The sequence below is a fragment of the Alligator sinensis genome, unplaced genomic scaffold (assembly GCF_000455745.1).
Source record: "Alligator sinensis unplaced genomic scaffold, ASM45574v1 scaffold94_1, whole genome shotgun sequence".
In the NCBI taxonomy this organism is placed as follows: Eukaryota; Metazoa; Chordata; order Crocodylia; family Alligatoridae; genus Alligator; species Alligator sinensis.
In genome coordinates, this window is record NW_005842073.1 from 2,006,356 (window position 1) to 2,021,776 (window position 15,421).

At 43.3% G+C, this 15,421-nt stretch overlaps 1 protein-coding gene across 1 annotated transcript in view; it reads left to right on the plus strand.

The window, feature by feature from the left end:
• Window positions 1-15,421, plus strand: part of GRID1 (glutamate ionotropic receptor delta type subunit 1) — an 852,065-nt gene that overhangs the window by 752,596 nt on the left and 84,048 nt on the right. The window contains exon 11 of the mRNA XM_014519976.2: window positions 5,012-5,150. Within this exon, the coding sequence (XP_014375462.1) occupies window positions 5,012-5,150 (139 nt within the window). The remainder of the gene's footprint in view (window positions 1-5,011; window positions 5,151-15,421) is intronic.

Below are 15,421 nucleotides of genomic sequence, written 5' to 3' on the forward strand. Positions count from 1 at the left end.
AGGCCACGCGCATCTCAACACCTGTTGTGGGGCCCATTGGTTCACGTAGCACCCTCCCACACATATAGTGGGCATCTATGAAACTGCGGGCCCACCTATACATCCAGGTGTTGCAGCTTTTAGGCCCCTTGCCTTCCCCCGCCAGTGCCCTCGCAGTGGCGAGGACGCTGTCAAAATCTCCTCAGTGGTTCAAGGCTAGCTGTACCTTGCTGGTGGACCGGTGGCTGTAGTCATGGTCAAGAAATGCAAGTATCTCACCCCTAGGGGCTGCTGGAACTGAAAGGTCTGCAGGCTCCATGGAGCCTGATGGTTCTCAGGCATCCTCCTCCTGGTCCTAGGGCTCCAAGGGCTCCTTAGACACCATCTAAGGGGCTTCTTCACAAGATGGTGGGGTAGGGCTACAGCCCCGGGGGTTCTGTGCAGGGTCCCTGATGAGATTGGCCCATTGACTAGGGGACCCCACTGCAACCTCCTCTGGTGCAGGACTATGGGGGAGGCTGGAGGTGACATTTTCCTGGGAGGGGGAGGGAAGAGACCCGCCAGGCACTAGGGTGGCTCCAGCATCTGCCTCGGGGTTCTGGGAAAGGGGATCTCCTCCCTCAGGACTCACTGGGATGAGCCCCAGGGCCTCTGTATCCCCCAGATCAGAGGGAGGAGGCTCTGCTGCTAGGCCTTCCTTTGGGTAGGCCTCAGCCTTGGTGCCTGTGGTTTCAGGGGGTAGGCCTTGGTCAGCAGAATGAAGGGCTTCCTACATAGGCTCCTGTTCAGGACTCTCCAGCAGCCGTGAAACCTCCTCCATGAGGATCACCCATTTGATCTTTCCTGGGGGTGGAGTGTCAGGCACAGCTGGGGAGGCCCCTGGAGGCTGGGCCACTCCTTCCCCCCTGTGTGGTGGTCTTGGGAAGGGGAGAGGAGTCCTCCATGTTAAAGGGCTCCAGCTGTGCCCGGGCCTTCCTCTTGCCTTTACGCCCAGAGGGGACCTTCACCCACTCAGCCATGGGGTGGTCCTCAGGTGGGCAGGCTCCAGCAAGAGAAGGTGAGGGTTGGAGGGGTGGGGCAGCCACGATGGGGGTATGACTAGGGGCAGGGGGGCCCTGCTCCCTCTCTCCTCCTGGCTCCTCCTGGCTTCTGGTGCCCTCCCTGAGACTCCACTAAACTTGGTTGGAGGGCAGGGTCCCTTGAGCTCATGGGGACACTCGTAGTTGTTGCTGGGGAACTGGGGGCAGCCTGAGGGAGGTGGGGCACCAGTGGTAGGGGCAGACCTCTTTCCAGTGGGACCCACAGATACCCTCCCTTCCTGTCCCGTGGGGTACTCATGATGCAAATGCACGTTACCGGAAGCACCGCAGGTCCCCCAACATATACAAATCCTCACCAGTGCCCACTGTTAAGGAATTGCCAGGCACCCCTTAGCCTCCAGACATGCTCCTGCTACCAGCTAGATCATAACCTGATGATGGAAAGAACACACATGGTGGAGGCTGGGGTCTCGGCACTGCAGTGAGAGGTCCACCACAGGGGAAATAACTCCCCAGGTTTTGGAGCTGGGGAAGCAGGGCCCAATTGGGGATATAGGGAGGGATTGAGCTGAGAACCACCCTGGTCCCCAGCTCTTCTAGAGACTTGAGAGGGACGTACTCACCCTCCACAATGAGCCCCCTCTCCAGTGCCTTTTGTGCGGCAGCCTCCAAGGCAAGGAAAAAGATCCCCTTGCCATGAAAGTGGGAGGCCACCATGATCTTGGGGCTCCCGCTGCCTAAGCCAGGGCCTGCATCCAGGTCTCAAAGTGCAGGTTCTCCTGCTTGGGCATTTGGCATTTCACCCTGTGCCTGTAGGTGAGTGCCGGAAAGGGCGCCCTGCCACCTGAGCTAGAAGGGCCAGCAGTGGAGGGTCCTGGCCCCCTGGCTTCAGCTCTCTTTGCAGCTGCTTGTGCATATCTGTGGTCCCCCCCTGGGGGGCCAGGAGCTAGGACCAGAGCCGGGGCTGGGGCTAGGGCCAGGGCCAGGCTGAATGGGTGTGCTGGCTGGTGTAGTGCACCTGGTGCCCTCAGGTACTGGTAGTCTAGGCTTGGGGTCAGGGCCCTTGCCCTTCCCACCCCCAGCTGTGGAGGAAGCTTAAGTGGAGCCCTTCCCACTGCCTTTGCCCTTGATCACTGATGATGGGAGAAGGGGCTTGGGAATACATCTGGGGGTGTGGGGCTGGCCCTGTTGGCTCCCTACTGGAGTCCCACCTGCCCCTGCAGAAGAGGCTGTTAGGCTTGTCCACCCTGAAGAGGTTGGTCAGACTCTGCCTCTGGGATGGAGGCTGCAGGGGCATGCATCCCCTTGGGGGCTTGGCTGGGATCCGCCCTCATAGTGGAGGCGGCAGGAAGCTCTGTGGGGGCATCTGCCACCACCCAAAGGTTCCTGCCCTGCCATTGTTTTACATGAGGGCAGGGAAGTCAATGAAGAAAAACAAAACATTCAGTGGGGCTGGTGATTCTAGTAGGGGCATACTGAGGTTGTGGGGGAGAAGCAGGGTATGGTGGAAGGGAGCTGAAGCTCCCTGAGCTACAGCCCCACCAGAGAAAAAAAAGGGAGTCCTATGGTTTGAAAATGTTGGGGAAGACACACACACACACACACACACACACACACACACACACACACACACACACACGCTGGGGAAACTCGAGCTGGCTTACTCAGCCACATAACAAACACCGGGGTAGAGGGAGTGGGCCACAAGACTTACCACACAAGGGCAAGAACGCACAGGGAAGGCTGCTGAGACGGATGTAAAAGATGGTTGGAACGGTGGAAGGGCTTTGTTTTTGAAGATCTGTCCAGAAACCCTTCAGGCCTCCAGCCAGGTGCTCAGCAGAAGAGCAGTAAGCAGGAAGCCAGAGCAGGATCAGATGCAGTGAGGTATCTGTGGGGGAGGGCAGGAGCAGTCAGTCAATTAGGAAGTAATCCAGCGCAGGTATGGTGTCAGGTGGTGCAAGGTGGTGCAGCAGGGAATCTCCCTCTCTCCTGAGAGGGGGGCAGCAGCAGAAAAAACAGCAGCAGCAGTGATGGTGGGATACCTGCCCGAACATGCACTTTGGTGTGGGGCAAATTGTACCACATTAAGAGGGTCCAAAGGAGGACCACTTGCATGATCCGGGGACAGCAGGGCAGACCCGATAAGGAGAGGCTACGGAACCTGAACTTGTTCAGCCTTCACAAGAGAAGGCTGAGAGGGGACCTGGTGGCGGCCTATAAACTCACCAGGCGGGACCAGTGGGGTTTGGGAGAGACCTTGTTCCCCCTAGCGCCTCCCAGAGTAACAAGGAATAACGTCCCTAAGTTGCTAGAGAGTAGGTTTAGACTAGACATTAGAAGGCACTACTTCATAGTCAGGGCGGCTAGGATCTGGAACCAACTTCTAAGGGAAACGGTGATGGTTCCTACCTTGGGGGTCTTTAAGAGGAGGCTCGATGTTTACCTAGCTGGGGTCATTTGAGCCCAGTTTTCTCCCCTGCCCATGGCAGGGGGTCGGATTAGAAGATCTACAAGGTCCCTTCCGACCCTACATCTATGAAAATAATCCTTCCTGACTCCTCCTGGGTCTGCAGCAGGGGGAGCTAGAGCCCAGGGCCAGCCTCTTGCAGTGTCTCAAAGGGTTTTGAGATGCTACAAGATGTGCATGCACTCTCATCTGGATGCGCCCTATAGGTTGCAAGTTTGTAACATTTCAGCTAGAGACAATAAATTGCTATACTTTTACTGTTATGCTTTGTCCTTTGTGTCATTGAGATGGCCACTCCAGTGGGTTTAGTAAAGTAAAATACACATAAAATCACCTTTAGTAAACACTAGAGGGAGAAGGAAAAACCCACTGTGTTGTAGAGGTTAGTCATTTAAAGGTCAACAATAATTATGCTGGAAACTTCAAAAAATCTACTGATTGTTGAAAATAATAAATAATATCTTGCAATGAAGCTGGGATCCTGGTTCTAGTATTTAAATGAAGCATAGTCAATGTACAAAAATATATAATTGCTCCCTAATATATTCTGACTTTTTTAAACTCTTAAGTGGTAGAAGTGGAAACTCCAGTATAATTCTTTATTTTTAAAGAAGTACTTGTTTACTTCTAGAAGTCATTCTGTGGTATTGATCCTGACAATTCTGGCTAAAACCCTAGGTGGATTTTCTTAAAAGGATTTTTCTAAACTCTATGGCCACATCCACACGAGCAAGAATGTTTGGTTTGCCAGGGACAACTAGTAGCAGGATATCTTGTGCCTTGGTGGGTTCCCCCCTGGGAAACGCTTGTGCCACATGCCAGAGGGCGGGGCAGGGGAAGCTAAGGCCAGCACTGGGCTGGACCCAGCAGCCTTGCCTGAGGTCCTGATGGCCTCCTGGGGCTGCAGCAGTAGCGATCCAGCGTGGCTCTCACCAGCCAGGCTTCAGTTTTGAGTGACATGAGCTGTCCCCACATGTGCTGCTCTGCTTTATTTTATTTTTTTTGGACAGGTTTTTTTGACAATTGGATATCCAGGGGTCAACCTCCACCCCCCACTTACCCTGTGTTGCTCCTTTGCAGCATGGAGAACAACTGAATGTGTAGTATGTGGCACTGCAAATGTGTCTGTGGCATCACATACTGCACGGCTGCACTCGTCTGGATGAAGGCTATGAAGGGGAAGAAGGAAGGTTGATGTAGGAATTTTTCAAGATGTCATTGAAAGCTGTAATTTTAGCACAATTCAATATTTTCTTTGTGTGACATAAGGATTAACTTCAAAGAGTCCCATATTTTTCTGGATGCCTGAGCACACATTGATAGAATATTTCTATGAGAGGCAAGATCTCAAATACAAACTGGTGTTTGCTTATGTTTAAAGGGTATTCTATTAATGCAGATTGAACAGTTCATAGAAATGCATGGGGATAGTTAAAAGGCTAATTTTAAACGAAGACCAGCCATTGTAGGTGATCTTGAATGCCATTTCCTGAGAAAGTTCACTCTCCTTGCTCTCTTGTAGGTGGTGAATCTACAGTCAATTCTGTGGCTATGCGTATAGTAATGGGAAGTTGGTGGCTCTTCACTCTTATTGTGTGTTCATCCTACACAGCTAATTTGGCAGCATTTCTCACAGTCTCAAGGATGGATAATCCTATAAGGTAAGAATCTCTTTTTAACACAGAGCTGGAACTTGAATTTCATAGAAATGTTTCATCCAATTGAACACCCATTCATGTGACAAGGAGATAATTCTCTTATTTTCAGTGTTTGCATTTTCCTGCTACAACCCACAGGCAATTTATTGTATTGATACAGGAACTATTATGACACTTAAATATAAGAGAAAACTTTTGTTTCTTTTAAAGAAAGTATAAGTCTCCATATCTGAGACATCTTTTTATGGAAGTTTTCTTCCTTACTATTTCAGGTTCTTGTGTTCATTGTTTTTCTTGTTTACAATCAGGAGGAAATTTGAGATAATGGTATATTATTTGTATCTATAAGGAATTGTATAACATCTGGTCTTTCATCTTGCTCATACAATTTTGTGTGTGTAGTCATTTGGGTTATTTTATTAGATTTATACAAAATGATCCATATATGTGTTAGCAATATCATTGTGATAAATTACAGAGCCTTGTAATAAACGCAGTTGATTATGGCACTTTGACTTGCTTCCCTTGCACTTTTGTCTGTTAATACATATCTGATGTGAGTATTTCCAACAGTCCAAGCCTCTGGCCACTTTCAAATGCTGCAATTAAAAAGAAATCTTGCCAAGGAAATATTTCCTTCTCTTTTCCACAATGAGGATAAACTCCCCAAAATTACACTTGTATGAAGTGTTGGATGGGTCATTTATCTCCAGGCTTTCACTGGTGACAGTTTCATAGCATGATGTGTATGGCCCATCAGGGTGAGAAATGAGAGCTTTATGACATGAAAAAGGGAAGATTCCCTGAATTGCACCTGAACATAGAACTTGTTTCTCTCCCTAGGAAGGGCTAATGTAAGGAATTCATGTGCTACCCACCAGACTGAGTTACTATATCAATGTCAGTCATGTATATCTTGGAGGAGGTATCACTAGAATCCTTCTGCTCTGCTCTTAAAACAGAGGAAAACGGGAAATTTCTGTGAATAGCAGTCACAGTAGCTCCTTGTATCTGCTGTGGTCCTGACACTTGAGAGGATTAGCCATTTCATTTCTCATAGGAATTATAGTTTTCCCAAACTCATTTTAATTCACCCTGAACATTTGCACATCAGAATATAATACCATGGTTGGATATGATGTTCAAAGCAGGGCACATTCCTTTAGGAATCATTGGTGTGGCATAAACAAGATGAACTATCTTTCTGTCTTATACTCTAAGAAAATGGTCAGCCACATGCCATTAGTTATGACCAGCCCCTATGAGGTCCTCAAGTTGAGGACTCCACAAAATCAGATTATTCTCTACTTCATTTTTTTCAAAAGGGAGGGAGGGGAGGACCTACAAGGATATAGTGGGGGCCCCAATTTCTCATACATAGTGTGGTTAGGAAATAAAATGTATTTTCAGTCATTGCCTTGAAATGTGATATAGGCCTGCTGTTGACAAAGTGCCAACGGGTAGTTCCTAAAAATATATGCACCCCTGTATTAAGTGTTGATATGCAAGGCAGAAAACATCTCAGGTTCATTTGTAGACACCAAGTTGTGCTAGCTATTAGAAAAAAATCTTCTTTTGACTATTGCTGAGCATGATGGAGAATTTGGCTCCTTTGTTATCAACATGGCCTTTTTCCTCCATCTGATATGACAACCAGATGAAGCCTGGGAGAAAATAATAATTTCCCCTCATTCAATACATCTCTAATGGAGCAGATCACTGTAAAAATTCTCTGGTAGTCCCTGCTGTTTGGTAAACTAATTATGGTAGACTTCAGCTTGCTTATTATTTGGAGTTTTAACTTTTCTTAATTGTCCATAGACCTTGTATAAGTAAGTCTCCTTATATCTTATTGCAATAGTGTATGAAGGTTTCATAACAGGTAATGAGATCTGAACTAATGGACAATTGATGGTATCATAGAATAACTTACTTTTAACAAAGATTTTTTATTAATGTTTTGCATCATAGATAAGGTACAGTTTCCTAAATTATCCTGGCATGGCAAAAACTGTTTATTGAAACATATTATTTAAAATGTAAAAATAGAATATTTGTAAGACTGAAATTACATACTAATTGGGGACTGGTAGAAAGATGTTAGCTCAAAATATCAAATTCTCAGCCTCACTGTAGTTATTTTTGTGATATGAAGCAGATGGAAAACTGGCAAATATAGTTCTCTGAGAATTATGCTTATACAAAATAAAACTCTAGATGATTTAAAACAGTCAATAGGTTTTGTTTCACCTCTCTGGGCCCCAAAGAAGATTAAGTGACTAATAAACAAGAATACCTTGTTGCCCGCATTCTCCCCCAAAAATGTTACTCAAATTGCCAATTGCTTAAATTACAAATGAGACTTTATAAAGGGGAATAAAGCAAGGTGCTGCCTTTATTGATTACATGTACCTATTTTGATTCTTTTTTCTAATTGTATTTTATATACCACTGTACCAAGACGGTTAATAATATGCACTAGTCCAATTCGCTTTGAATTCAAAGTATGTTTCTTTTTTATCCCAGTTATAAATACATAACTGATCATTAGTTTCCCATAAAATGGGTTGCCAATTTTTAAAAAATTGTGCCAACCATTTATACATGTTGTAGTTAGTGGTATTTCCCACATTATTAAACTGATCCACGTTTATCACCAACTTCATGGGCCATCCATTTTGTATTTTGCTTTAATCAATAAAGATATTTCTTACTTTTTTATGCAAATACTGATGTGCTAGGTTTCTTAATTTTTTTAATAAAACAATGGGTTAATACAGTTTTTACACACATCCTGTTATGTTGGTGTTATAAATAGAATTTAAATGCAAATGATATTTCTTTTACAGCCTTAAAAAACATTTTATCACGTTATTTACTAAACAGACACACTACTTTTTTTTCTAAATGCCACTTTTCTAAACAAGTAAACTTTACAACTTAAAACTTGTATATGAATTGCTGTTTTTTGTTTCAAAGATTAGAACAACTTTACAGTCCAACTGGAAGGGGGTGTTTTGGTTTGGGATACACGGACAGATTTTTGGAGAGAATATTATTCATAATGTTTATTACATCTTTATGATATTTATATACATTTAAGCTATTGCCAACTTAAACTAATCCATTAAATAAACACAAACAACACAACACGACACGACAAACAACACAAAACAGACAGACAAAACAATTTTGCTCTGATGATAAAACCATGGCTTAGGTGAAGAAAATGCTGTTGATGGCCTCGTAGTTCTTTAGTCACCTTTCCTACTAGTTTAGATTTTACACTATAGCTTCTGCAAAAGAGGAAAGAAAAACAAACAAACAAACACACACCAATCTGCCAAGGAAAACTCCTTGCAGTAAAATATTATTTACATTTACACAATTACAGTGCTGACTATACCAAGTTTTTATAAACATTTTTTTCTTTTTGCCTTAACAAGTTGTTAACACTTTCCTTTCTAAAAGATTTACACTGTTTTTGAAGAGAGGGGAGATTAAAAAAAAACAAAACATTTTTCATCCTCTTTACCAATGAGATTGCAGATATTTATTTCTAGCAGTTTTTCTGCCTTGCAATACACACAGAGAACAAACATACAACACTCCTCCTTTTTATTGGACCAGCGATAGAAGTTGTTGTACTTAACCCAAATGGACCACAGCATGACCTCAGGCACTTTGAGATCAGGATCTGCCTTTTTTTTAAAACAAATGTATCTTTTTCCCTGCTTTAAATCAGTTATTTTTAAAATTACATTCTTACTCTTTCCTTTTAGTTGCTCTAGCATTTAAACACTGTTAATCTCTTATTTTTTTCTTCCTTTTTTTAAAACACTTTTCACATCTCTTTTTTTTATAACAGCTGCCTCCCACACCATGTTTTTACTTTCTTCTATTCTTTTTCCTTTACTAAAGGTTTTTCTGTTGGGGTATGCTCCCCCTAGCCTTTTCCCAATTAAGGGTAACCCACACGGTGGTAGAAGCTAGGGTTTTAAGGCACCCTATATTTGCCCCTGCCCATTCCCCAGGGTGATTATTGTGCGGCATTTTGCAGAGACTACCCTGCACTAACAGATCTTAACCATAACCCTCTCTGGGCTACAGGCTTCACAATCAATTTTCATCAGTGGCCCCTTCTTGCTTTGCTCTTTGCAAACCTATCCACCCAGCAAATCTTGATTTCTCTCTCTCTTTTTTACGGCTGCACACTTTGTGCTGGCCTTGCCTTCTACAAACCAAAAAAAACAATTTCTGTCTTTTTTTCTTCACAGACACACAGTCCAGTAAGCTCTATTCTAGCTCCCTCCAAAAGACCACAGGAGACGAATTGCACACCATGCACAATTCCTTCAGAAAAACTTTTCCTACCTTCAAACTATGCCTCTGCAGAGAAAACACAAAGCATGACTCTGTCTTTCCCTGCCCAGAGTAATTCAAAGTAATTTTGGGCACTGATTTCTGTTTACACAGCTGTACCTTGATGTTTCCCAAAATATGCTTTTATGCTCCTGTAACAATCTCTATTTCTTTTAGGCCCTTCACTGTTCCTGGAGAGGCGGCGGGGGGGTGGGGGTGGAGAACCAAGTTTCCCCTCACTTCCAATCACAAATCCTCTGCCACTGCCTGAGCAGATGTCCAGTAAAAAGTGTTTGTCTTACACTTCTTTAACTGTCTTTGATTTCTTTGAAGCTCTACTGCCTGCATAACACCTTACCTTGCCATAACTTGCACTGGTAACTTACACCTTACAAACTTCACAGGAAACACAACTGCTCTTGTAACCATTCATAAAAGACTAACCCTTTTCAAGGACCCTGTCATTTACACAGTCTTTCCAGCAGAGAGATGACTTTATCTGCTCTCTCCTAGCTTCCTATTGCAAACACAAGAGAAGGTTTTTACTTAAACCCAAGCGGAACACAGCATGTACTCATGTCCACTACTCTGCATGACCCAGACAAACAAAGTTTTCTGGTCAGAAGTAACAAACCACCTCTCCTGCACAAAACTTACAACCCTAGTTACAATTATTATACAACTTTACCTTACTACAAATTTTAGCTAACCCCTTTCAAATGCCTCCTAACAGTTAGTTAGACAGAGGAACAGATGTTTAATAGCTTCCCATAAAAGCGACATTGCTGCAGACTCCTTTTTTATGGAGTGTGGTGGTTGTCCCAGCTACCTGCGGAGGGTTTGGAATTGAGAGTATGTTTGGGGGTAGAAAGGTAAGAAAGGTTTATTGACTTAACAAAAACACACCGACGCGTAGTAACAAGACAAATACTGACAGACAAGAACAATTGATGTCGTCAACTTATCAGCAGTCCCCTCTGATGCCCGATGTACAACAAGTTTCTCTTTCCACAAAGTTCAGCAAAGTCAGGCGTCCCCGATCAGTGCTGTCCGAGAGGTACCAGGAAGGACCCTGGAATTCAGTTCTTGGGCTCCTTGAGGTCCATGGGCCCACTGATCTGGGCCAACTGATCCTTTTCACAGAGCTGTATCTTCCTTCAGAATGATTTCCAGGTATTCCAGCTAATTTATAGTTTCTGAATGGTACTGATAATGTACAATCACTCAGATTCTTTTTCCTTCAACTGTCCATAGACTGACCAATAGCGGTACAAGCCTTGCATTCCTTTGATAAGGTTAATTTTAACTACGCCACAGGGCCTTACTACTTCAAGGCTTTGCTAAATTTACTAGGCCTTACTTTATATAAGGCCTTACTACATCTTAAACTTTAATTAGGCTCTTAGCAACAACATACAGCTTAATATCTAAACAAATACAAAAAGCACTTGGTCTAATTTTCATAGAGCCTTCAGCAAGCACCTTTATCACACAGACATAATTTTCAGCTGTCACAGTGGTATATTATATATCTGCATATAGTTCTTAAATTTGTCTTTAAAATCAGCAATGGTACAGGCATCTCTTACTGCCTGCTTGGTCCATGAGCTATGTCCAAATCACTGCAACACTTGTTTTAAAAGACTCATATCTTGCAGATATGTAGGCAGGGGATCTTTGAGGTTTTTTTACAACTGCCTCACTCTTTACTGTTTTTGTTTTGAACATTTTAACTTCCGTTCCCTGTATTTTTCTTACTACTTAAAGTTAGTTACCATTTGTTATTATTTAAATTCAGTCTACTAGTCTGTAAAAATGTGCCAAAAAGTCCAATTTCCAAGATAACCGTGTCCAAAAACAATTCAAAACCAAAGCAATGAACCCCTCTCTATAGGCGGTCTGGACTACCCTGGCAGTCCATAACCCACAATGTGAGCTTCTTAATTATCCACAACCCACAGGTGGGCTTTCCAAGTCAAACAACTTGTCCAAGTATTCAAGTATTCCTCTATTTTTCTAAGTGGTTGGTCTAACCCGAGACCACTACACTCGGCACTTCTACCACCGAGCAATGTGCACACCTTCAGATAGACAGCCAAACACATTTACAGACAAAACTTACTATACAGCTAACACACAACTGATCAATAACCACAACATAGAAACTTATTCACCCCCACACACGTTCTCCACCAAAAATGTTACTTAAATTAACCTAATTGCTTAAATTATAAGTGAGAATTTATAAAGGGGGATAAGGCAAGGTGCTACATTTATTGATTACATGAGTTAGACATAGAGGTTTGGGCACACTGTTCATACATACACACACAAATCATCATACACATCATTACACACAGGCATAGACATATACAAAACAACCATTTCATCCACACACACACCAGATAAAATTACCAGCAATAGTTGCTCAATATCAGCCCAGGGTGGCCATCCCAGGTTTATTGAGTATATAATGATGATTTGAAGATAGCAGATTTAAAAATAACAGCTGGAGTGGGGTGAACAGATGCATCTGTGGTCCAATGAAACAGCAGTAGAGAAAGAGACTCGCCCAACATGGCATTTTCAAAGTGTTCTTTTATAGGGATTGGCATTCTTTGTTTCAGTGCTTTGGGGTTTTTCCATAGCCAGCTTCTGTTATTGTGGTTGTTCTTCTTTTGTCTTCAGCTTATCTTAGCCTTGGAGTGTTCTCGTTGCCCGTCTGGCAGAATTTCTTCTTCTGTTATCTCCTTTGTGCCCTCAAGCTTCAAAGGGATTCTTCAGCCATTTGTTAATTAGTTACTGGCTGGTAACTTACATTTGGTGCCTTGTTGCTTACCTAAACAGTTAAATCTTCTTCTCCTGTCTCTATGCCATTCTCTCACCATTCACCCTTTTACACATGCTCATACATAAAAGCTATGCAGAGTTCATTCACTTATGTCAAGCAGAAGGATACAAAATGGATTTTTCAAGTTGCTTACAGGACAAGATTAACATGGTTATATTTCACTATTATTACACTCTATGTTAACATCAGCTACATTAGTTCAGTTCATGCTACATTGTGACTACTAGATGCTTAGCACAAGTTATAGCAGCCATAAAGGCTGTTCTTATGTGTAGCAGGAGCCAGACAGTAAAAGATCATAATGGAGGCTAAAAGCCAATTGTTCCCCAACTTGCATTGGTCCCATGTTTTCTGTTTGTTATTTATTTAAATCTTTTAACATTATGTTAATACTACTTTCCCTGAAAGCAAGAATGAAGGTACTCCGCGACTAGTCACCCTCCTTAATAAGTTATGGAGATGCTTCCATCTTCTGATCATTCAATGAGTGTATACACATTCCTGCCCCATGTTTCTTCTGTTCCATCAGACCTAGTCCCTCTATTCCTAAATTTTAATACTATTTGGCTTCAGTGCAGTATAATATGGAATAACATGGTTTTTTTGGTCTCAGTCAGTCATTGGAACTTTCCCAGATAATACCTTACCTAGAACCAGAGAGGAATATGTTAGACCCCGACTCCATGTAGTGCCCAATGACTAGGGAGATGATGATCCAATTGCTCGTGGATCCTGTTACTCATTAGCCAGAGCAAGCAGGCAACAAACACTACTTGCACATATTGCTTGCAACAGCTTTATTTAAAATGGAGACAGCTTCAGGCAAAGGTCCCAAAAAAACAACAAACCAGGGCCCTGCCATGAACAATAGTTCTTTTCACATTTTATACACTTTGGTTCATGGTCATTAACATTCATTCCACCCTTGCTCCTCCTTTTTTCCGCCCATCTCTCCTCCTATCTCAAGCTCTGCCTCTGTTTACAGTTTGTTTCATTAGCATGCAATTGCCTATGCATTTCGTTCATTTACATGCCTCTTTGCTATAAGCGCATGTCTAAGACCTTGACTCCCGCTTCTCTCAGTCACTTGAGCTTTGACCAAAGCCTGGAAGCTTCTAGAGGCTTCTTCACCAGTTACCATTCACCTTTTTGCATATACTCATCTCGTATTCTGTTTCCAGTTACGTATTGTTTTTCACATTCCAGTCTGTTTTTCTGTCCCATGTTATACCATCTTCCATTCTTCAGACCCCTGTATCTTATCTTGTTGCTTCCTGTAGCTGGTTCACAGCACACAGACTTATGCAAACTCACTTGCTGCTTTTTCTCAGAAAATGGTTCACACAATTAAGATGGTTACTTAGCATAAGCAAATGGCTGGCTTAGCTATCATTCTGCCTTGTGGTTAGCAGCTTTTGCTAGGCCACAGGTAATAGGCTTTTATTCAGCTGCAAATCGAGTGCTCCCCAAGATCCAGATATTGTCATCCTAACATAATATATATATGCATTTCATTTCTTTCCACCCATAATGACTTTTAAGTCACAGTAAATAATGATGATGATGGGTGATCACTCCTGAATGAGTAAGATAATCTTCCAAGTATCTTAATAGTGAGGCCACAGGTGTCTGTTTCAAAGTGTTTCATAGATTTCATAGGCATTAGGGGCTGGAAGGGACCTCATGAAATCATTGAGTCCAGTCCCACTGCCATAGGCAGGAAGTCAGCTGGGATCAAATGACCCCAGCAAGAAATTCATCCACATGTTTTTTGAAAGAGTCCAGTGTAGGTGCTTGCACCACTTCTGGAGGGAGTTTGTTCCAGACCCTGGACACTAGCACCATAAATAACATTTTTCTAATGTCTAGTCTAAATCAGCCTTCTGGAATTTATGGCTGTTAAACCTTGTTATCACTTGGGGAGCTCTGGTGAACAGCTGTTCTCCCAGGTCCTGATACACCCCTTTTATATAATTGTAGGCTTCCACCAAGTCCCCCCTAAACCTTTTTTTCTCCAGACTGAAGAGTGCCAAGTCCCTCAGCCTCTCCTCATACAGCCTTCCCTCCAGGCCTTGGATCATATGAGTGGCTGTCCTCTGGACACTCTCAAGCATCTCCACATCCTTCCTGAAGTGGGGGGTCCCAATACTAGATGCAGTACTCCAGCTGCGGTCTCTCCAGGGCCAAGTAAAGTGGGAGGATGACTTCCCTGGTTTTGCCTGAGATGCATCAGTGGATGCACACCACAGTTTCATTTGCTTTGCCAGTCACAGCATCACATTGGTGGCTCATATTCATGTGGTCAATCAAGACCCCCAAGTCACTTTTGGTCGTGGTGCTAATGAGAATAGCATTGCCAAGCCTGTATGTTGAGGGTTCTTCCTATCGAGGTGCATCACCCTACAATTCTCTACATTAAAGGCCATCAGGTTTTGGTCAGCCCACCTTGAAAGCATGTCCAAATCAGCCTGTATCCCCAGTCTGTCCTGTAGTGTGACCACATTCCCCCATAATTTGGTATCATCTGCAAACTTGGCCAGTTCACATCTGACTCCTGAATCCAGATCATTAATGAAGATGTTAAAGAGTGTTGAGGTCCCTCCCAAAGAGCCTTCTTCCATTTTGGTTGGTCCTGAGCAAGGGTTTCCTAAGTGTTGATGTTGATGTTACACCTCTTCATGTTTGCCTTCAGGGAGTCTTTGAAGCACATTCTTTGCCCTCCGCTACTTCACTGACCTTCTTTCATCTATGAGAAAAAGACTCTCTTTGGAAGGTGAGAATCAGGCATGTGAACAACATGACCTGTCCAGAAAAGTTGATTTTGGATGATCATGGTCTCAAATGCTTTTGGAATTTGCTTTGGCCAAGATGCTGATGTTTATTTATCTATCCTTCCAGCTAATCCAAAGGGTCTTGTGAAGGCACTGTTGGTGGTACTTTTCCAAGATCTTGGGATGCCTTCTGTATGTGGTCCAAGTTTCCAAGCCATACAGCAGAGTTTGAATGACAATGACTCAATAAACCAAGAGCTTCATTTCAGCAAGGGTGTCATGATTTAAGA